The following is a 23,341-nucleotide window of genomic DNA, read 5'->3' on the forward strand; positions in this document are numbered from 1 at the left end:
TAATTTTTAATCAAAACAAAAAATGTAATAAATTTAATTAAATAACATAATTTTTTCATAATAGTATAGTAGTATAAAAGTTAATTATTTGTTTTAAAATAATAACGAAAAATATATTTGATTATGGTTCTGGTCGGAACCGTTCTTTATTAAATCAAATTAGAGACTAAAAACTAATTCTGAAGCTAGCCCTATATAAAGCTGTGAGTTTCAGCGGCGTTGACGGCGCTGCTTTGGTTGGTAAATTGGGTGTAATGCTCGATGTTCCTGGAATAGGAACCAGCAGATATGGCGGATGTGTTGTTTGTTTGTTTGTTGTTTGTATAATTTGTTTTCAACTGGTAAAAAATTTAATACATATATATATTCAAAATATAGTATAACTAATATGTTTGATATTTTATGGTAATCTTGGTTTTACAATTTTTCTCTAATTTTTGGAAATGTTGTTATATGTTAAACAAAAAGCATTTCTATTTTTAAAATTGCACATTTTTTTTTTTTTAAATTCATCATTTTAATATTCAAAAGTAAGAAATTTTAAAAAATTTCAAGAATCAAGGCACAATTAGTTATTACTTCTGCCATTAAGATAGAAAAGTAATTAAAAAAATCTAATAGAATTTTTAAGAAATCAATATATTTTCTCGACCAGGAATCAAAGTCGTACACCATATATGTTATAGCACTAACCATATAATACATAGATGCCTCAACTCTTGAAACAGAAACGAATCATTCTCAACAGCATTATTGCGACCAGAAGGTCCGAGCGCTGCGATTAGAACCCCAGAACCTCTTCGGTTTATTTCGAAATTCGAAGTTTCAATGTGGCGCGCAGCATACGTCACACATACAGTTTGGTATGTGTATGAATTTGAAGTTTTGCAACGTGCAGTTGCCTCACAAACAAGCAGCTAGCGCACGTCAATTTCGTTTTGCCGCGATAAAAGTCTCGAAGAAGGAGACGACAACAATTGCTCGTGTCTTAGATATTTGCAGTTAAATGACACCTGCACAAGAACTGCGTTGGCTCTGATGATAGTTTTTAAATAATGATTGCAAATAGATACATGTATCCTCGATCGGAAATTGAACTCGCACACCACAATATGTTATACATGCAAACTAGCAGCAGAGCCAACGCAATCCTTGTGCAGACGCCATTGAACTGCAAACCTCTAAAAAATGAACAATTGTTGTCATTTTCTTCTTCAAGACTTTCGACGCGGCAACACAAAATTGACGTGCGCTAGCTGAATGTCTCCGAGGCAACTGCACGTTTGCAAAACTTCACATGCATACACATACCAATATAGGCGAGCATGTAGATACATAGATGCATACGTACAAACTAAAGCACAGCGCATTTGATCTGCGACTGAACTGAATGTGTGACGTACGCTGCGGCACTGGGTAACGGGGTATCTCACAGTCAAGCATACAAGACTGTAGCTTTCATACTTGTTTTATTTAGTTTTTGTATAAAATCTATGATGTATAAGATAGCATTTATAATGCATATGTCCTTTTAAGGCTAAATATTTATTTTAAAAATGATTTCTACATTACTGGGATATTGCTTAAAAGTTATGAATATTTAACGACAAATACTCATTCAGCGCTACCCAGAAGCTTTATTCGGTAATATTTTTGCTCCATTTTGTAAGTTTCTATTAGCATAATGCCATTACTGCCATTACTTATGTTGTTATGAAACTTTGCTAACTTCCAAGTATTTTATTGTGTGAAGAAAAACAAATTAAATTGATATGCGTGCAACAGCATTAATTGTTATTGATAGAAATGTAGCAAGCAAGTAAGACGATAAAAGTTCAACTGGATAGAATAGATTCGAACTGTTAGTTTAAAAGTGGCATTTGTATTCAGAGCCAAGCCAAAGCATAATCTTTACTCATTGTCAGAGAAAATCATATTCTATTTGAGAATTAACATATAACATGAATATTTGTATGACATATATTTTATGCATTTTAGTTTATTTGAATGTCCTTAAAATAAGTATTTAGTTTGCTCTTTTGGTATAAGTTACAACTCGGAGTATGCTGTTGAGTGAGTGTTTGAAACTAAGAATATTAATTTCCGCTAGTCCGCTTTTATATTTTTTAATTTAAATACGAATTATGTGTCGACTTGTGAGTTAATGTCAAAAAAGAAAAGCTTTTATAGTATAAAAAATATATATAAAATAAAAAAATAAATACCAACTTTAATGCCCAATAATATATGTAGTTACAGAATGAAAAGTGTTTAGCGTCCAAAATTTTTTCCTTTTGAATTTTAGAAGATATTTTATCGTATTTATTTTTGAAATATAGATTCTATAATGAGCACATTTTATGAATGGTTTAAATATATGTCATCTATCTTTTTAATTGTGCTATTATTTTTAAAATTCTCCGACACTCGAAGCGATTTGTTAAACATTACTTTAATTTGCATATATGTATATATGCATGTTATGTATATACATATGTATGTACGTACATGTAGATGTAGATGTCGTTTACGTAGTCAGCATCAGTGACATGTCGCTGCAACTTGTAGAACAAATCTGCTTAGACAAGGCTTCGTGTTCGTGCACGGGGCAAAGCAAAAAAAAATCAAATTATTTATTATATGTATGTATATGTAACACTATGATGATCATTCGGTTGATGATAATGACCAACGCTTGACGCCTGCGACATCGACGCAGCTTAAATTTCTGCTTTGGTTCGGATTATGGCACGAGCTCAATTCAGTTGAGTCCAATTTCTGGAACGGGAAGTGTCGATCAGTCTCGTTGTGAAGAAGCCGAAAAGGCAACTTGATCGCATATAAGAATTCATAGGATTAAGATTAGTACAAGGTATAAGAACGAAAATTACACGTAATTTGTACTAATCTGAGTGAATCAGAATGCCAACCATTACCGAGGACTGCATTGATGGGTTTCAGCAGTACTATGCTAGGCCACTCGAGCGCCCAAAAAAGAAGTCATTTAAGCAGATGATCTATGACGATGAGGATAATTCATATTTCGGACGCACTATTGACAGTTGGGGTAAGTCTGGGATTCTCATCGCCTATGAGTCTATGTACATATGTATATACATAGCTATATTTTAATGTGAAAGAATCTTTTTAAGTGGCTGCTTTTGTTGTTAACAATAGCGCGTTTAATAAACTACGCATGCATTTGCTCATTCATATACACATAATCAACTGTATTTTAGACATATAGTAACTTTCTCATAAATTCATGTAGGTTATTAAAGCTTAAGTGTTTGTTTTTGAATAGCTCTCGTCAATTAGGGGCGGTAATTTATTTTGCACAGTATTGGCGGACATACATAAGTATCAGACTAATGTCGGGTCAAATATACTGCTCATCATGTGATTATCCAATAAATTTGACTATTTTATTGATACTGGTTTATTGTAAAATTCCTGTTTATAAAATCCATTTGTTGCCCAAAATAAATTATGATAATATGATATAATATTAAAGCATTTTTTTTTCAAACAAAGGCCAACCACAAAAAAAACTAAAGTTTGGATTAAATTCAAAATTATAAGTTTATTTTATTTCTTGTTGTATTTAGTTGTATACATAAGTATAAAATGCCACAAAATGTGATCTATTAAAAATGTATCCCATTTCTTGAGTAAGGCTTCCTTTCAAAAAGAATAAACAATATTAAAGAGTGTTGTATAGATTCAAATAATGTCATACATGTATATAATTTAAATTGCTTTGGAATAAATCAAATTGGCGTTAAAAAGAAAGGTTGCTTTAAATGGAAAATTCATATTATCTGTAAGATGTATAGATTATACATTCTATATAACATTATAAGGTCAAAGATTTTGATTTCAATTATTAGTTGAAATAAATATAAAAGGTTAAGATAACACAGATGTTAAATCTAGCATTCTGAATGCACGCCGGATGTAACTAATTTAAGCCGTACTAAATTGAATGACCTTTTTAAATTGATGACCTCCAGTTTATTATGTCTCTGATGACGACCTTTGTACGCATTCAAAGAGAGAAAAAACTTATGTCACAACTTAATTTTTTTTTTCAAACAGGTAAAACTAAACTTATTGATCTTGATTAGCTTTAAAATGGTAAGGGAAACTCTAATTTAATTTGTATATTCCAAGATAATCACAAAAACGAGGCACTCGAAAATAAAAGAAGTTACGATGGAGTTTTCAAACATAAATTTCAGCCAAGCCCAAAGTTCTTAAGACCAATGTTTTGTTTTTTTTTGTAAGAGAGGGAGCTAAAATCTTTTTTAACAACAATTCTTGTTGCAAAATTTAATGGTATATCAATCAAAAGCCTAATAGTAGACATGGGAATTTGGAGAAGAAGATTTACCGATCTACATTTAATTTAATTATATTTACAAATCACTTCAATAAGATTTGTTAGTGCTCTGCTATAATTTGACACTTTCCTTAAATTTATCTTTATATTAGGTTGTTTGGTAATGGCATACAGATTTTTACATTCAAATTTTGTGCTTTGCTTGTGAAGTCAAATATAATCGTATTTACATGAGCATACGCGTTAAAAAATTACAATCGATTGAAATGGAGTTCACAAACGCAGAAATTCGGGCAATTTTGAAATTTTATTTCGCACAGGGAAAAACTGCTGCGGATTCTCGCAGACAGATTATTGCTGTCTCAGGAGATAACGAACTTTCGATTCAAACCGCTGAACAGTGGTTTGGGCGATTCCGAAGTGGCAATTTTGATACCGAAACACCCAAGTCTTCCGGACGACCAGTGACTGTTGATACGGATAAAATAATGTAAATAGTGGATTAAGATCGTCATGTGACTATTAGAACCATCGCAGAGGAGCTGCAACTAAGCACGGAAACCGTACATAGGCATTTAAAGTCGAAAAATTTAACAAAAAAGCTCCATGTATGGGTGCCTCATGAGTTATCCCAAAAAAACCTTTTCGACCGTGTATCAATTAGCGAATCTTTGTTGCACCGTAATAAACTCGACTCATTTCTGGATTGGTTAGTCACTGGTGATGAAAAATGGATCACATATGACAACATAAAGCGTAAATGATCCTGGTCGAAGCACGGTGAGTCGTCTCAAACGGAGGCAAAGCCAGGACTGACGGCTCAGAAGGTGTTGCTGAGTGTATGGTGGGATATCAGAGGAATTATCCATTATGAAGTGTTGCCCTATGGCCAAACCATCAATTCTGACCTCTACTGTGAACAACTGGAGCGATTGAAGATTGCACTTGAACAGAAGCGGCGAGCCATGGTGAATCGTAAGGGCGTTGTGTTCCATCATGACAACGCTGGGCCCCATACATCTTTGGTGACGCGTCACAAGCTACGGGAGCTTGGTTGGGAAGTGTTAATGCATCCACCTTATAGTCCGGACATTGCTCCAAGCGATTACCATCTGTTTTTGGCCATGCAAAATTTATTCGATGGACAAAAATTGAGTTCAAGGGAGGATTGTGAAAATCAAATCGCCGAGTTTTTTGCCAGTAGGGACAAGGACTTCTTTAGGAGAGGAATATACAAGCTACCATCAAAATGGCAGAAAATCATCGAAGACAACGGTACATATAGCACTTACATCGGACAATGCTAACTATGTTAAAATCGTCGTCAAAAATCAATAAAGAAACAATAAAGAATGTAATTACCAAACAACCTTTATAGTATCTTAAAAAAATGTTGTAGATAGCCCACATTACTTCTCCCACATCAATTTCATTGTCGATCTAAGGATCTATGGAATATAAAAACAATCTGAGAGTTGCTGATATTCAGCCCTCTTATTGCTTTCGATGAACTTGAGCACATCTGACTTATGATTTTATGACAGCTCCGAACCACTTTTGCAGCTTTCCAAATAGCAAAAACTTCAACCTAAGATATGCTACCCCACACCCCCTTTCAACATCGAGCCTTGATGGTTGTGGAGATCATTATGAATGCGCAGCCTTTTTTCAGTACAAGTGAGGAGGGTAGTATAGTCAGTCGCTACGAGATACTGGACTTCCAGTAATGACACTTGGCCCTCGCTTAACACATCCTCTTATTTTGTACTGAATCCATGTTTCGCTTAACACGATGATTTCTAGGAACGTAACCCCCGTGATAAGCGAAACATGGGCAGCAATTGGCAATTGTATGATTCAAATTTGGTCTGTTTTTATTAAAGTTTTCTACATTTAATCAAAATTCACCAAAAGTTAATAACTTTTGGGTAAATTACCCAACTTTAAGTTATGGTTGATATGCCGTTAATAAATGCATAACATTCATTTTTTCAAAATTATTATTTGGTATTATATAAAAAAAGTTGCTTCATATAATTAATCAACCGGTTAAACTTTATAGAAACTTAAAAAAGCTAAAAACTAAGATCATATTTTCCTATTCATATCAAATTTGGAATGCATTTGGTTTCATTTATAGTTTAAACCAGTTTCTTTTTTTCAACGTTTTCTTTTTTGGTGGCTCCCTATAAAAAAAATCAGTCATTTCCGATTGTTTGGTGGCTTTTAAAACTTCTTTTAGCACTCCTTATAAGGCAAAAGTATTTTCGATGACCGGATCTGAATTTAAAAAAGCACGATTTCAAGCTGCTAGCATATGCAAAACCTTCTTGGAGCTTTTCTATCGTTAAACCAATCTGATCGATTTCATCAGCGTTGAAAACTTGCTTGGGCAGGAATTCCTTTTCTTTAATGAACCTTTGTATTTCTTCTGGGTATGTGGTAGCATTCCCATCATCGGCCGATGCCGCTTTGCCCTTAAATTTTAGGCAATTTTATTTCTCGAACCATTCATTACTAGCAACGAAATCTATGCTGGAAGAGAGCTCTCCATTTTGCTCAAGCATTCCATAAATCCTTAGTGCTGTTTCCTGAATGATCCGCTGTCTTAAAGGGATCTTTTTTTCGTAGCTATCGTCAATCGATATATCAATATTTTGCAATCGTGTAAGAACAAGGTTCTTAACGTGTTAAATGGGGGATGGAAGCAAATTTGTAACCGTGTAAGGCCGAGTTCGTGCTAAGAGAGTCCGTGTTACGTAAGGGCCAAGTGTATGTCGATACCAATAATCTCTTCAAATGATTTAGTTGGAGTCGGCTTGAGAGCGCCTCTGATTAAATAGCGCTTGACGGTTTGTCCTTTCCATGATGGTTAAAAAGTCTTTCATATTGCAGTTGCAAAATGCTTCTGTCCTCCATATAAGCACTTAAGTCGAAGGTCCATCTATTGGATTAACAGCATATGTTAAGGATACTAGATTCCAATGGAGGAGCGAGAAGACTCCACCCAGGACTACCACATCGCACCTCCTTTGTCATGGTTGCGTCACCCCATGTAGCTAACAATTCCATGACGCATAGAAGGGGATTAAGCAAACGATAGATCGCTGGTGCAGTGCTAATAAAAATAAGACCCTGCGTAATGGCGTTAGTAGGCACATTATTGAAATCGCATGACATGTCAAGGAATTTTTGGTTTAAATGATTTTTCTATGGAGAATACTAGAGTATAGAGAGGAGGCTCAATAGACACACCCTCTATGTACACATGCTCGTTGGCCATCGGATGCACTGTAAGGCTGAATATCATATAATCGGTGGGAATCCAATGACTGTATTTACTTGCCTTCGACGGGAATATTATCTTCGAGTTGTTTTAAAAGGTAAGGCATAAATCCAAGGGAAGGTGGAACATTTTAGTAAACTTACTAAAGTTGCATCGATCTTCTAGTTCGACTGCAGAGCCTGCAGAATTTACGGAATGCGGTAAGGAATCCTTTTTTAAGGATATTTACGTTTGATTCTAGCTCCTTCATCAAGTGTATTTTACTTGCGGACCTAGTCTGGACTGAATGTTGTTGTAATCCAAGAATTCCTTCTAGGGCATTGGCGTCCGTCTCGATGATAAGCTACTTTCTGAAGAACCACTAATCTAATGAGATCTTCCGGTGGAGCAGGTCAGTTGTGCTAGTAGCAAACATCCTACACAGCTATAGCATTACGACAGCAAGATCATAGGTACTGTAATAAGGCAGTAGTATATGAGCTTTAAACTCCTGCCCAATAAAGATGGCAGTTCTCAATCTACTTACCATCGTCGGAATAAAATGGTTGTAGTTTTCGATTCCCTGTTGCCATTTGCTATGTACGGTTTCTAGGTCAACGCCATGTAGACAACTTCTTTTTCTATGATAAAGAGGAGCTCCACCGAAACTGTTTTGAATTGATGTTGGTTAAGTTTCAGCACATTCACATTCGCAAACACACTGTGGAATCAGTGTACAGGAGGAGTCCGTAGCGCTGGACATGCTATCTAAACCAAGATATGTTTCCAAATCAACTAGCCACAACGGGTTCTCATTGAATATTCTCAGGTAAAAGTACCCATTACGCTTAAAGAACTTATCCTCGACTTTTTTTTTTTATCTGAAGGATCACGTGTCCTCCTTTATTGGTAAGAGCACATCGTCAGTCAGTCGTTGAAACAGTCGGGTTCTCCTTGTTTACCTTCTGAAAAAGAACACATTCGCCTGAACAACAATTGCAAATTAAATATTGGCTTTCCGCATGAACTCAGTGTTGTCTCTATCCACTACGTCTTGCCTGACTCTCTCCTATAAGCCGACCGGTTCTTATGGTCTGCGTCTACAGGGACCTACGGCTCCCGCGTAAATCAACCTCATGGTTGTGTTTGTGACAATAGTGTTGCGGGGTAGCACCCATACCACATCAGAAATGTGATCGTTTCTCGCCCAATTACGCCTTCCTTCGACGTTTAATCTAACATCCTAGCCCAAGTTGTTTTCTTCGTATACTTAATCAAAGATAAAATGGGTAATTTCATTCTTGTCAGAAAATAGAACACGAGTGGTCACAAAATTAATAAAATGGCGTAGCATATAAAAAACACAAATATACCGAAATACTAAAAATGCCAAATTGTATATTTGATATATTGATTACTTATTTAAAGATATACCATAGATTGAAAAATATGACAAATTGTCAGCCAAAGCTTATAAGACCCCTATTAGGTAGAGGTTTTGGCCAATACAAAAGTATTTCTTCAATTTTTATCCGATCGCAACCAAAACCAGGAACCAAAATTCGAGACTCTAGCTTTAAAATTACGCTTGTTATTCGATTTTTATCGATTTGCGAAGACGGAAGTGGGCGTGGCAAAAATTTGAAACAAACTTGATCTGCGTGCAAAAATAACAAATGCTGTCGAAAAATTATAGCTCTATCTCTTATAGTCTCTGAGATCTATGTAGGTGTTCATACGGACGGAAGGACACACCGACAGACGGACATGGCTAGATCGATATATCGATGTTAACCTGACAATTACAACATCGATAGTGACATCGATATATCGACTGTTTTGACATCAAAGGCAAAACACGTAAATATTTTCGTATTTTTTAACAAAAATAAAGATTTAATTTGATCTCAAAAGATCCTTAAATGAAAATTTAGTTAATAAGAAAAAACGAATTTTTAGTTTGTAAGAAACTGAAAATAGTGTTCTGTTATATTAATTTTAAGTTGTTTCTGAAATACATTTATTTACTTTTTTCGTTCATTTTTGGTTGTTTAATAAATTCAAAAATTTTGTTCGATATATCGATGTTGTGTCTGGGAAACACCGAAAACATAGATATGGGGAAAACATCGATGTTTTGCACCTCTAATAGTGATAGCACGATTAATCATATGATACCTATCAATCGATTAATTTTTTTTCAATTAGCGCTTTAATTGTATCGAAAAATGGAATTCGATTAATTGAATCATTAGCGGAATATACAACAAAATAATCGCGACACTAAATGTTTAATAACATTTTATAATGGTTCCAACAACCAGCAAAGTGTAGAATCATTTTTACAAAATGAATGAAAAAGTGCAGTGCCGATTATGCGAGAAAAAGTTGAAATATTGCAAATAATATGTTTTAGCATTCAAAGCTGAGCTATACATTATAAGCTATGTATATGTACATACATATGTTTGTATGTTATATCTTGCCGGTATTGCTTCCTTATTGGCTCTTCAGTACCGGGAGAGCGTCTTTTCTATGGCGAATGCTACTTCTACAGAAAAGACTAATAGGCTAACTTCTTCGCGTCTAATTATTTTTTCTTCATTCAGTATTAAATAAATAAGTAATTGCATTACATTCACATGTAAAAAAAACACAAATTGCTACGTAAAAATTAATTAATCGATTATTTTTATTTGTTTTAGATTAATTGCAATTAATAATTGTATGGTTTCAATTAATCATATGATTTAATAATCGAATATATTAAACGGTAACCCCCAATATACATATGTACATACAATCTACATACATAAGCAAGTCAGCGTATTTGTTGCCTAAGAATTGTCTTGTTCTTCTTCTTTTATTATTCAGAAATATGCTTATGCAAATGATAATAAGTAACTATTTCCTTGGCATCTCATTCAAAGTCGGCAATGGCGAAAAGTCAGCAGCAGACTGTATACTCAAGTTTCCAAGTCTGCTGCAGTTGTTAGCCAGATGTGCGAAATCTTCACAACTCCATATAAAAAAACCAGCCTTGAAAATTTTTCCGGCGACATTTCGTTCCGCAACTCCCAGTACAAAAAAAAAATAAACGCTTCGATTCTCCGAAATGGAATGAATGTGGATATCAAATCGGCGGATGCACATGCGACAAAATAGACAACCTATTATTCCGCACTTACTATATATCGGCAAAGTGAACAGAATCATCAAGATGAATGGGATTCATCGGTATTTTTTTAATTTCCTATATATTTAATAGGGAAATGTTTGAGTGGTGTGCCCACAAAAAAGTTTGCCAACAACGGTCACTGTAAAATTGGAACTTGCTAAATATATTGGATTTCCGCACTTTAAAATTATGCTCATTTGGAACAGCGCTTTAACGAAAATTTTACATTTTTTTCGGTAGAGAAATAAAAAATGCTCCATGCAGTTGTAATCAAAAACTCATAAGAAATGTATTTACGCATATCTTTTGAATTATTTTTCCTCGGCATGACTTTGGCAAAGATGGATCTTTTGTCTGGAATTCGCAGCATAGGGTCTATCAACACAGGATTAAGTCAGAAACAAATTTTTGCTTGCCCTTCCACAGAGCTTCGATCTTCTCATCGGCCTGGAGAGCCTGCTGGATTGGCGGAAAACTCAATGTAGTCCTGAGAGGACATTCACAGATGTTTCTATTTGCTTTTCCGAGTTGGTTGCACTCGGTGGACCTATGTAGAGTGTTTGTAGCTATACTGGAGAACTTCACCTAGTCCGTATTCTAAGGGTTTCTGAATGTCTCAACCATGTAAACCCTGTTAAGTTCAATTTTAAACTGAGTTTACCTATTATCAGAGGGGGGATAGTACCTATATACGTGGGTTCCTCACCTATATTGCACTGTTCCTGAACCAAAGTAGCTCGCGAGGGATCTGTTTGCATGGACAGTTCCGTCCTCACCTCTTCAGTCTTGTCAGTCAGGTTGAAGTTCAGAGGGAATCGGTTCCGCTCTCAAGACCGAAATCTGCCTCTACCTTCCTTCACCACAATATGTGTAGGACCTTGTCGGTCGGATGGAATTTTTTTGAGGCAAAGGTACACGCTTCATAAGCCCCAAGCCATATCACCTTTGCGCTTTTAAGGTAAAACCGCGGCTTCCTTATTGATCTCACTCTGAACGATTATCGGAAGGAGCACCTTTACCTCCGATATGGACGGAATATTATTTCTGTTCACCACGTCCAGCTTGGCCCCTTCCCATAAGCCGTCCAGCTTGAAGACAATTGCCTTCAGCTAAAGCAATGTTGGGTCGTCCTTACATGTCAGGGTCTTAACACCGTTCATCCACCACGCACCTTCAAAGGTGAACATTGGATGTCTCAGGCGTTCTCCATCCTCAGTGCGTCGACCAGCCTGTTATAGGTCAACCGACATATCTCTGCAGACATTTTTCCGTTAGAGCTGCTTGTTAATGGCTTCAACTAAAACAAAATAAAAATTATTTAGACTAATTGGGAGAAATGATAAGACTGCATGTGCAATTTTTAGAATTGTATCGGATTTATTTTGAAATTTAAAAAACCATATATTTTTTTTTTGGCCATCAATTTTAATTTTTTTTCCGGTATAATTATTGCGATAAGAAAAAAACTTTTCTGTTCCCCGTTCCCTTAGTCTTCCTCTCTTGTTTGTTTAATGCAATTTTTTTTTATTCACTATTTATTTTACTAGCCAAACCCCTAGAATATATACATACTTGTATTCTGCAGACCCATCTTTGCGATTTTATTAACAAATGTGGATATAAGGAGAGTTATATCACATTCCAACAAGATGGATGTCCAAAACACACGTCCAAAATCGTCAAAGAATGGATCGCAATTTGTTTGTTAGTTAATGGACTGATCTCAATCCAATTCGATAGTGAAACGACAATTGGGACTCTACGAATCGGTTGCAGCAATACAGCACAAGTTGTGGCAAGAATGGAGAGCTATTCCAAAAGAAGTAATTCAAAATTTGGTAGAATGTATGCCAAATCGAATACATAGTATAATTAAAAATAAGGGTCTTTGGACCAAGTATTAAAAATAAGCGTTTGTTAAAAAGTTCATATTGAGCATAACTGAGCACATGTTATTTATTCCTCAATTACACCAACTAGTTTATTTGTTATATTTTGTATAAGAATTTGTTAATAAATATTCGAAGAAATAGCACAACAAATTTAAGTAGTCAGTTTTCGAATTTACTGAAAAAGGGATTTCTGGTCCCGTAAAGGAAATTTTACAAATTATGAGTTAGCAAACAGTTTGAATAATCAGTATTGTAGACCAGAAACTTGTAGTCGAGATTGAGGAAAGGTTATAATAATTGAAGAAGATAATTGAAGACGATTTTGTAGATCCTTTCTTTATTACTGTGCACCCAGTTCGTAGATTTTGGACGTTTAGTCTCTGCAGGTATGGAAACTTCTGTGTGGCCCATGATATTCATTCAAGACCTATGTATATAATATGCGCCTCTTCGTTTTGCGAGAAACTAATGACGTAATGTACGCAATCGTTGCATGACTCCTATTTGCTTATTGTTGTTCCCGGGAAAATAGTCTGCCCAATTCATATTTAACGTTTCAAACCAAAAATTCTGTTGGCTTGGCTGTTTGGTCCGTAGGATAGAAACGACATTGGTGTTATATGTAGTAGTATATAATTGTAAAACCAAAAAATTATTGCAAACAAGTTGCAATAATATGTGCTTGTGATATGATTTCATCTGTTGTTTTTTAACAATTGTATTTATTTAATAGGCAAATGTTTTAGTGGTGTGGATATAAATTTTTGTTTCTTACCGTTTCCGTACAAAATTTAAGGTCATAAAGGTTGCCAAAAACGATCACTCTAAGATTAAGGGAACTTGCGAAACGAATCGCTTTTCGCACGTTTAAAATTTGGCACATCTGGCTACAACACTTAAAATTAGATTTTGTGGTCGTCCGGGTCACCAGATCGATGCTGATTATCCCTTCAAACGTGGAAAGCGAGTGGAGTATAGTGAAATTTGAATTAGTTTCAGAGATAATCATTATACATTTTTGCGCGAAATTTATATATCTATGTTGTGTCTTCACTAGGAAATGTTTCTCCACGGGTATAACAATACATAATTAATAATGTATTTGGTCTTGCTATTGTTCCACATGGATAATCAGGACCTTATCCTTAAAAAATGAATATAGTCGGGTCCTCTCGACTTTGACTTCCTAGCATACATTTTCTTTCTGGGTTGCAAATACATACTTTTTCTCCTTATAGTTGATTCCTTGGTTCCTTGGATTGAGTGAATCTGATCGTGCTTATACAGATTTTAGGTTCTGATTTTATTATTGGCCGTAGCATTATCTTGCGACTTCCTGCAGGATTTAGCCACGATTAGCTATTGAAATTTGGCTATTGCGGTTGTTATGGTCGGGGAGGCTAATTTCCGAAAGCGTGATGTTTTGAGTTGTGAGGATTTGTTAAAGTTTTTAGTTTGACAACAAAGTTAGTTTAATATGCCATTCTATGAATGATGTTTATTCTGTTTTCGAAGCGAAGCTGTTCAAAAAGTTTCAAAATTTGTTTTAGCTTCCTTCGCTAATGCGAGGACTGAAGGCAAATCATTTGGTCTGGACGAGTATAGCCGCAGCTTCGATTTTTATTTATGTACGGTTATAACTACAGTCTTTAAAAATTCTGACAATTTGGTTGTGATCAGATGAAATTGTTGAATGCATTAAAAAATAAATTGTATGCGGCATATTTTGGCTAATATTTTGGTATATGTATTTATCGAAAAAGTGCGATATCGATGGAAATCAGCTGGTTCACTTGTAAATTTTGACGCCTTAAATTTATATTTATTTCAAATTGTTCTGTAATTCTAAAAAATTAAAAACCAAAGTCCAAAAATCAAACGAAATAGACAGAGTCATACAAAATGTTTAATGAGCGATTTGCTTATTATGATGTAAAACAGAAAGAAGTAGAGGCATTTGATGAATAATAAAACAAAATTATATATTGTATATGTATATCTATACCATTTGAATGCCCTCTGTGAATTTGCTACTTTTTGTTTGATTTCTTTCTATTGTTTTTGATATTCTTCTTCCTATCTGAGTTTGTTTACTGTTTTCACGTAACTGCATATAAAAAAAAATGGCCTTGCAAAATTTTTGCGGCGATATTTCGATTCGCAGTTTGTACAAAAAAGTTTTAAGCGTAACGATACTCCGATATTGAAATGTATAAGGATAAATCAACACATTTACATGAGAGAACATAGACAACGTATTATTTCGAATTCATGATATGTCATTGAATAGAAGCATCAGGTTGGATGATTTGAAAAAAAAAAAACCCATGAGGTATTTTCTCGTGAAGAGAAATATCATTAATTTATATTATTTAGTCGCACCTACAAATGAAATTTAAAATAAAAAAAATTGCAACGTAGTTTCAATAATATGTGGGATATTGTCGCCATAGAAATATAGTAGGCAATGAAGGTGATTTCATCTGTTGTTTTTTAACAACTGCATTTATTTAATACGCAAATGTTTGAGTGATGTAAACATAAATTTTGGAATCTACTAATTCCGTGCCAAATCTACGGTTATAAATGTTGCCAAAAAACGGTCACTCTAAAATTTTGGGAACTTGCGAAACGTATCACTTTTTCGCTTGTTTGAAATTAAGCTTATCTGGGAACAGCGTTTTAAAGATTGTCTATTTTTTGCATATGGAACTGTCGATTTGGCATTCACATGCATTCGAATATCTGAGTATCGATACGGTATTTTTTATATATAATAATATAATAATTAATTTGTAAAGAAACACAAATCTTTAACGCACTTGCTGTATCCATCTCCGATTTAATTTTTTACATTAATATAAGGAACATGGTGTCATGTTGCACTTATCGATGCGTTTCATTTGTAATGGTATAAAATAATCACGAATATAATTAAGAGTATTGTGTTTTTGGCTCCAATAATACATTTTTTATTTCATCTTGAACATAAGAAATGTGACAAACTTAAGACTTTTTAAAATAGCTGAAAAGTTTCTTAAACCGACTCCACATCAGCTTTGTGTCACCTAAAATCTCATAAAGATAGTTGGTATTTGGTTGATAATGATTTTTGTGGCGCCTCTGTCAGTTTGGGATAAGATTCTAAAACACGAAGCCTCCAAAAAACGTTTCCAGCTCCAATTTTAATAAATTTTATTTCTAATTTTAAAATTAACTTAAATCATTTCTTTCCGTCGTATTTGACTGTTATGAATTGCTCATACAAATGTAGAATAATATGATGTATGTATGTATGTACAAGTATTATTTTCACTCTGTTCTGGTATTACGTGGCACTGCTGCTCTTGAACTCAATGAGTAATGAGTGTAATTCTATTCTCTGAGACTAGAAGATGAACACCATTTAGAGCTAAACCATTTTCCGTTCCGTAGACTTAACAGTTTTGCGCTCAAAACAAACTCAAAAGTCGCTCAGAGCGGATACCAAAGGCCAGGCTGAGAGAGCCCGCTTGCGAGACAAACACAGTGAAAAAGAGAATGAGAGAGTGAGGGTTATTTCTGTTTAATAATTTGCTCGCTGGTGGTTACGATGTTATGTGCTAGTAGCACAGTGCTACTCTGTTTAATTGTTGTTGTTGTCAAAGTATCGATACAAAACCCGACACGGGAATCAAGCCAAGCCAAGTCTGTTTCACTGTCCTATAGGCAGAGCTCAGTTTTGGTTTTCAGTCTTAAATTAGTTTTGAACGTCAACGAAACGTTCGACGCACAGCGTTCAGCGTTGGCAGCTTGACGGGTATAATTATTATTTAAACGAATAAATTATATGCAACGTAAATTTCACTAGTGCTCAGTAATAATGTAGTGCTATGACACATCCTTTTGTTTTGTGACGGTGCCTTTTATTCTGCTCAGTATTTCATTTCTTGAACTTGGTTGTAATGTTTTGTGTTCCTTGAAATAGTTGAGAAAGAAGTCATGCTTTGGCATTTATCGAAATTGAATCTATAGGAGTTACTATAGGGTTTACTTTGCCTTGAAGTACTATACTTTAACAAAAAAAGATATGATGATTTATAGAGCAAAACATTTGTATAAGCTCAGCCTCATTGCGTGCGTTATCACATTATATTTGTAAGAGTGTGCGGGGTCCAGCAAAAAGAATGCCTAACTTGCAAACTAAAAGGTGTGGTTGTTTATACATACATATGTATGTATGTATGTGCAGAGCTAAGAGCGGAGCAGCCCCCGACAAAGTTAAGCAATTTTTTCTTTTTCTCTTTTATCAGCAATTTTTTCTTTTTCTCTTTTACGCTTATAAATAATGGGTATGTACATATGTACATAAGTAAATATGTTCATTGGTGCATACATACAATGTTAATAAGTACCCTACAACGTGCGTGGTTAGCTATGTATTTGTTTTATTTATTGCAAACAAAAAAAATCTGTGATTATTAATATTATCATCTTTAGTACATTAGCCAAAGTAGTTTTATATGTTTATATGTTTGTATCATTGGCATTAGCTCTAATTTACCACGATACAGATGCTTGATTTCTAACTGACAAAAAAAGCTTTGCTGGTATTGCCTGAAAAGTGGTAAGCGGTGGTATATTGCGTCAGGAGCAAGCCAAAATGGCGCCAAGAGTCAAGCGGGGGAAACACACGTGTAGAGAAATTCTCGGGATACAAAACAAAGCATAGAGCCATTGAGTAATAAGCGGACATGTTATAAATTTAAAGTATTTGTAAAATAAAAAAAAAACATAATTTGAATTTTTAGATCGTCTAAATAAGTGCACTTCATTTTCGAAGTATTTACAATAACATCATATAAAAAGAAACTTAAACAACCCACCAAAATGTCGAAACCAGTACCAATGTCAACATCTAATACTGAAAATGACCTACAAAATCTTCGCAAACCGGAACCATTTAGTTTCAGTGATTTTCTATATAATCCCGAGAAGGGTACAGTTATGGGAAGAGATCGTAAATCATGGGGTAAGTTCAGTGGTTTAATTTCATCGTTACACTTGTTAATTGTAGTACAAAGTAATGTTTCAGATTTTTTCGAACCAAAAAAAGGGTTAATTTAATTGTTTATTATATTCTAAAACAAAAATTGTGAATCATTCAAAATATATACATATATTTATATCGGACTCGAATGTAGCTTACTCGTTTCTATGAAGATACGATATTAGTAAAATATGTACATATGTATATTATTAAAATGACAACCCTGTCTAGGGAAATAAATAAGTACAAACAAATAAACAAATTTTAAATACAACATACGAGTAGCTGATGCAAATGTTTAAAGTCTACAAGTGTATGTACTATATACATACATATGTACATGAGTTTCGCATTACAAAACACATCCCATATATTCGTATATAAGCCTATATATGTACATATGTTGTTTATATATGTACATACATGTATATGTATGTCTCTACAGCTTTGTTTTTTTGACTGTCAGAAATATTCTACGCTGGTTGGTACGCCCTGACACTACAGTTAGAAATTAGTTAAAATTTGTATCGACATACATGTGCATACATACATATGTATGTATGTACCTACTTACGTCTGAATGTTTATCAGCATAGTAAAAACCTGCTGAGCGATATCAAATTTCGGATTTGAAGAAAATTATCGAGTTTTGTAATAAAGTATTTAACAGTACATATGTATGTATGTATGTAATTATATAGATGAATCAAACATATTACACACACTCAATGTTTACTTCATGCAATATGTACATATGTACATACATACATATGTGCGCAAATGCTTCATTCTTTTCTAACTTCACATGATCACAGCTCTATGTGAATAAAATGCTGAATGAATGAAACTGACATGACCAGACAAGTCAACCATTGATCCATCGGTCTGCGCGGCAGTCACTCACGGTCGTCGCATAACGCGAAAATCAATTAGGGACTTTGCACATAACACATTATAACATACATACATATGTATGTACATTGTTTTAATTTTGCCTGAGTTTCTGACAGTTATGCATGTGCATGTGTTAGAGCTACTTAAAGCGGCTTAAAAACTGTTTCCCTAATTAAATTTGCAATGTTTTTTTTTTTAATTCTTTCAATTTTTATTTTTATAGATGAAGATATTTATGTATATAAAACACATGTACATACATACATATGTATGTATGTATGTATGACAGCTTGGCAACGATCAGAGAGCTATATTGAGCATAGTCAAAGGCAGTGTTGCCAGGTTTTGAGCACCCGTATAAGCTAGATTTTTGAAAAAACAATCTAGAATAAGCCAAATTTGAAAAAATAATGCAGAAAAATAAGCTACACCCAAATGAGAGAAAACATGAAACCTTATTATGTTTTTATGTGGGTGGCAAAAATCTTTGGGGGCTATATTTATGATTAGGTCTTTAAATTTCCATTGCGACAGTTTCCAAAAGAAAAAAAACACCAATTCAAAGGTGATGAATTTATAAAAGTTTTTTGTATGATTGAACAAAAATCTTATTAAATGTCTTATTACTTACTGCCTATTGCTAACATATGCTTCTTCGATGCTGCGAAAAATTTGTTTATACATACATACATATGTACATACATATTTTTATTTAATTTCACAACTCCAAACGATTAGTGGTAACACTTCAGAAGATCGTAATTCGATGTCACTATTAATTAGAAATAAATTCACGATCATACGAAATGCACATAACCATCGGCAAAAAAAGAACAAGCATGCATATTTTTCTTACAGAACAAACCGTTTATGTCGCAAATACATTTAAAACTAGAATATGTTAGATGAAGCTATAAGCTAGATTCATATTTTACAAGCTTTTCGATTTTCAAACATGCTAGAACTAGCTTATAATAAGCTAAACTGGCAACACTGGTCAAAGAGGCAGAGGTCGCTCTTAAGTAAACTGTACTCTTGAAACGAGAATTCAAGAGAAATCATAGAAGTGAAACATGTACATATATACACACATACAATTCATAAAAACATTATTCATTGCTTAAGTAGAGATGTTCTCTTATACTCTGCACAAGACAACAGTCCTAATATGAATAAACTATTCAATTTGCGAAATCCAATATTTTTTTTAATTAAGTGAGGTCGGCTGCTCCGATGTCAATTTAAAAACGATAATTCAATCAAATCAATTGAGCCGTCGACATTGCTGATCCACAGCAATGAATTTTGAATTGCATTACTATTTAATTGAGTTGTTGGTTTACATATGCATAATGACAACCTAATCAAACACTTCCCTAATTTTTTTACAGCTAAAATCGGCACGTTTTATTTTGCTTTCTATGGAGTTCTTGGTGCACTTGTTGCCATTTGCATGTGGGCATTCTTCCAGACATTAGACCCACGAATACCGAAATGGACATTGGATAGTTCAATCATTGGTACAAATCCAGGTAAGCGCAATATTGCAAATTACTTACACATATAAATCTCATCTTTAACTTTTTTTCAGGTCTTGGATTTCGTCCTCTGCCACCAGTTGATAATGTGGAGAGCACATTGATATGGTATAAGGGCACACAACACGAGAACTATAAGCATTGGACAGACTCATTAGATGATTTTCTTGCAGGTGAGTCCTATTAATTCCATGTCATTGTCACATGTAGAAAACTTGAGTAACTACACCATAGATCTGCAAGACCCATAAGGTTTGCTGGTTTGTATATAATACATGGAAAAACCATAGACTGACTGGAGCTCTCTTTGTTTTTGCTAGAACTTAATGGCAGGAAATCGTTATTTCGATTTGGTTGTGCCGATTTTTAAAATTTTTTTTTATCTAAAAATTAGCTGAGGATGTAAAAAAAAAATAAAAATTGTAAGCAAATCACTGTCATCTAACGCACTTAAAGCTTAACTCTCTGTTATGTTAAGAACCATAAAAAACAAGTAAGAAAGCTACAGTGGAGTGTGCTCGACTGTGAGATACCCGCTACCCATTTTGAATAAAAGCAATATATTGCAGTATTGTTCTCAAAATATACCAAAATACAAGCTCTCTCTTTGTGGTCGGAGAGGGTTCATGTTTGTTGTACTCCTCCACTTTAAAAGTAGGGGACAGTTCGTCGAAAGTATTAGTAACTGTTTCGCAAAAGTGTTATCCCCATTTGGTTTTTTATGGTCCATGCCGATCAAGGGTTTATTTAGCCTAATTTGCCGAACTTGGAATTATATAGGCTATGCTTACTTCCGATCCATACCAGACTGCACGTCAAACTATTTTTTGCGGCAAGTGCACTGGTAAGAGTTGTTTTGATTGCCGGCTCAGCAGAAGTTGTTATTAGGTCGATGAACGGTTGAAACTGTTGTAGTTGTTGATAAAGTTCCAGTTACAGTTGCTAATGGCGTCACTGTACTGTGACCGTAGTTTTTACTATCGATTCAGCCGCACCAAATATGAGAGCGGACGATCATGAGTTATAGGATGAAGTTAATTGTTTGTAGTTGTTGGTTTTAATTTTTTGTTTAGATACTTGGCTGAAAACAATATTCCAACAAAAAATTAAATGAAAAGAAAGCTTCTTAGAACTGCAGTTATGCCCATTATATTTATTTAACATAAACAATAGCTAATAATGAGACACATAAGTATTATTGTTTCATGAGTTATTAAATCCGATACTAATGGGTTTGTTGATTTCGCTTATATATTTCGAAAGAAGTAATAAAAATTTTGGAATCCTTTGCCATATCATCAGAGCATTTTGTCCATTTTATGCCATAACATCAGATCATTTTGTATTCTTTAGTAATAATAGTATCTTCGTAAATTATACATGCGGTCATTCTAGTACAACAGCGCATGAATTTATTAAAGTGAAGAAGTTGAGTATTGCGAATGACTATTCAATAATTTTTACTATGTACGAATGACTATTTTAATTTTTTTGCCTGGGACGAAAGTTATTTTGATGCTAATGGAAAACAATTTATTGTATTAATAATGTCAACCTTTTTTAGTGTACAAAGTGCCCGGCTTGACTCCTGGACGTGGACAAAATATTTACAACTGCGACTACAATCAACCACCACCAAAAGGGCAGGTGTGCGATGTAGATATCAAGTCATGGTCTCCGTGTACTAAGGAGAATAACTACAGTTATCACAAGAGCTCCCCATGCATTTTTCTCAAGCTAAACAAGATATACGACTGGAGGCCCGATTTTTACAATAGTTCGCAGGATTTGCCAGCTGCCATGCCCGAAAATTTGAAGACGTACATTGCCGATATCGAAAAGAAGGAGGCACACAAAGTGAGTAGTAGTACTATAAAAGACTCATAGTGAAAAGACAACTTAGAAGATATTAATGGAAGTATTCGTGTAACATAGCTTAATACAATTTGGGTCTCTTGCGAGGGAGAGAATCCGGCTGATCAAGAGAACATTGGCCCAGTCAACTATTTGCCCATTCGCGGCTTTCCAGGTTATTTCTACCCATACCAGAACTCAGAAGGATATTTGAGTCCCCTTGTTGCCGTGCACTTTCAGCGCCCGAAACGTGAGTATAACTGGAAATATGATGATTTAAATTTATATATTTTTATTCATATATTTCATCCTTATCAGGGGGCATTATCATCAACATCGAATGCAAAGCCTGGGCACGCAACATTGTTCACGATCGCAAGGAAAGAATCGGATCGGTACACTACGAGCTTTTGATCGATTAATGAGAGACTAAAGAAAGGCAAGAAAATGTTAGTAACTAATAGATGTTTACTCTATTGTCTCTAATAGTCAGAATATAATAACAATCACAACACCATATTTATATTTTTCCTAAGAACTACAAATAACATCAAAAACACACCATTGCTATTATTATACATATGCATATATACCACCAAGATAAAAATCGAGTTTGATAAATGAAAAAAGAACAATTTTTTGATAATGCAATCTTTGAATACAACTCCTTTTTAAATTATACAAAACGCTAAATTAAATGTAAGCTAATTACGAATCTCATTAAGAATGGTTCCATGCTATAACTATTTTATGTGTTATTGCTTATTTAAATTAACATTTAAACAAATACAAAAACGGAGGCAAACTAAAAATTAATTAAATTTGAAAATGATAATAAAACTGCCATTTAGAAGTGGAAATTTGTACAAGAAAGCTAAATTAAAGCTAAATTCTTGTTGAAAGTACTCTTCAATTATAGTTATGTGAAATCCACTCGAAACAGGAAACCGAATTATAATAATAATTTATTATTATAATAGGAGTTCACATATTTAAAGTTAACAAAGTAAATCGTTTCGACCAAGAGATGTACAACTTAGATCTACAGTTCAACTTCAATTTGGGAGCCAACAAAATTTTCCAAAAAGAGTGAAACCAAAAAAATTTAAATGCATAAAATACAACAATTTTATACACAATATTTATATACAGTATCCTACGAAGAATATTTTAATCTATTTACAAAGAAACATAAATAAAAGATGCAAGTCAAATGAAATGTATAACAATCAACTCAATAAAAAAAAAAAACAAAAATTTCACTTTGGGTTTAGTTTATTTAACTAAGATTTTTTACAATATCTAAGAGTCGTATCGTAAATCTTTTTAAAATAATAATAAAGCGTATA

The 23,341-nt window shown here is 34.1% G+C and overlaps 1 protein-coding gene across 2 annotated transcripts; it reads left to right on the plus strand.

Moving 5' to 3' along the window:
- The first annotated feature begins 2,743 nt into the window (after nucleotides 1-2,743).
- Nucleotides 2,744-22,779, plus strand: LOC133840168 (sodium/potassium-transporting ATPase subunit beta-2). Of its 2 annotated transcripts, none has more exons than XM_062271856.1 (7): nucleotides 2,744-2,872; nucleotides 2,922-3,067; nucleotides 19,992-20,132; nucleotides 20,192-20,311; nucleotides 21,703-21,995; nucleotides 22,074-22,242; nucleotides 22,311-22,779. In XM_062271856.1, exons 2-7 carry the CDS (start codon nucleotides 2,923-2,925, stop codon nucleotides 22,412-22,414), a joined length of 972 nt encoding a protein of 323 aa, XP_062127840.1. In that variant the 5' UTR covers nucleotides 2,744-2,872; nucleotide 2,922; the 3' UTR covers nucleotides 22,415-22,779. The 2 variants fall into 2 exon arrangements, with proteins under 2 accessions (XP_062127840.1, XP_062127848.1); XM_062271864.1 differs by lacking the exons at nucleotides 2,744-2,872; nucleotides 2,922-3,067 and adding exons at nucleotides 16,345-16,476; nucleotides 17,468-17,688.
- Nucleotides 22,780-23,341: the final 562 nt, after the last annotated feature.

Source organism: Drosophila sulfurigaster, chromosome 2L (assembly GCF_023558435.1).
Source record: "Drosophila sulfurigaster albostrigata strain 15112-1811.04 chromosome 2L, ASM2355843v2, whole genome shotgun sequence".
Classification (NCBI taxonomy): Eukaryota; Metazoa; Arthropoda; class Insecta; order Diptera; family Drosophilidae; genus Drosophila; species Drosophila sulfurigaster.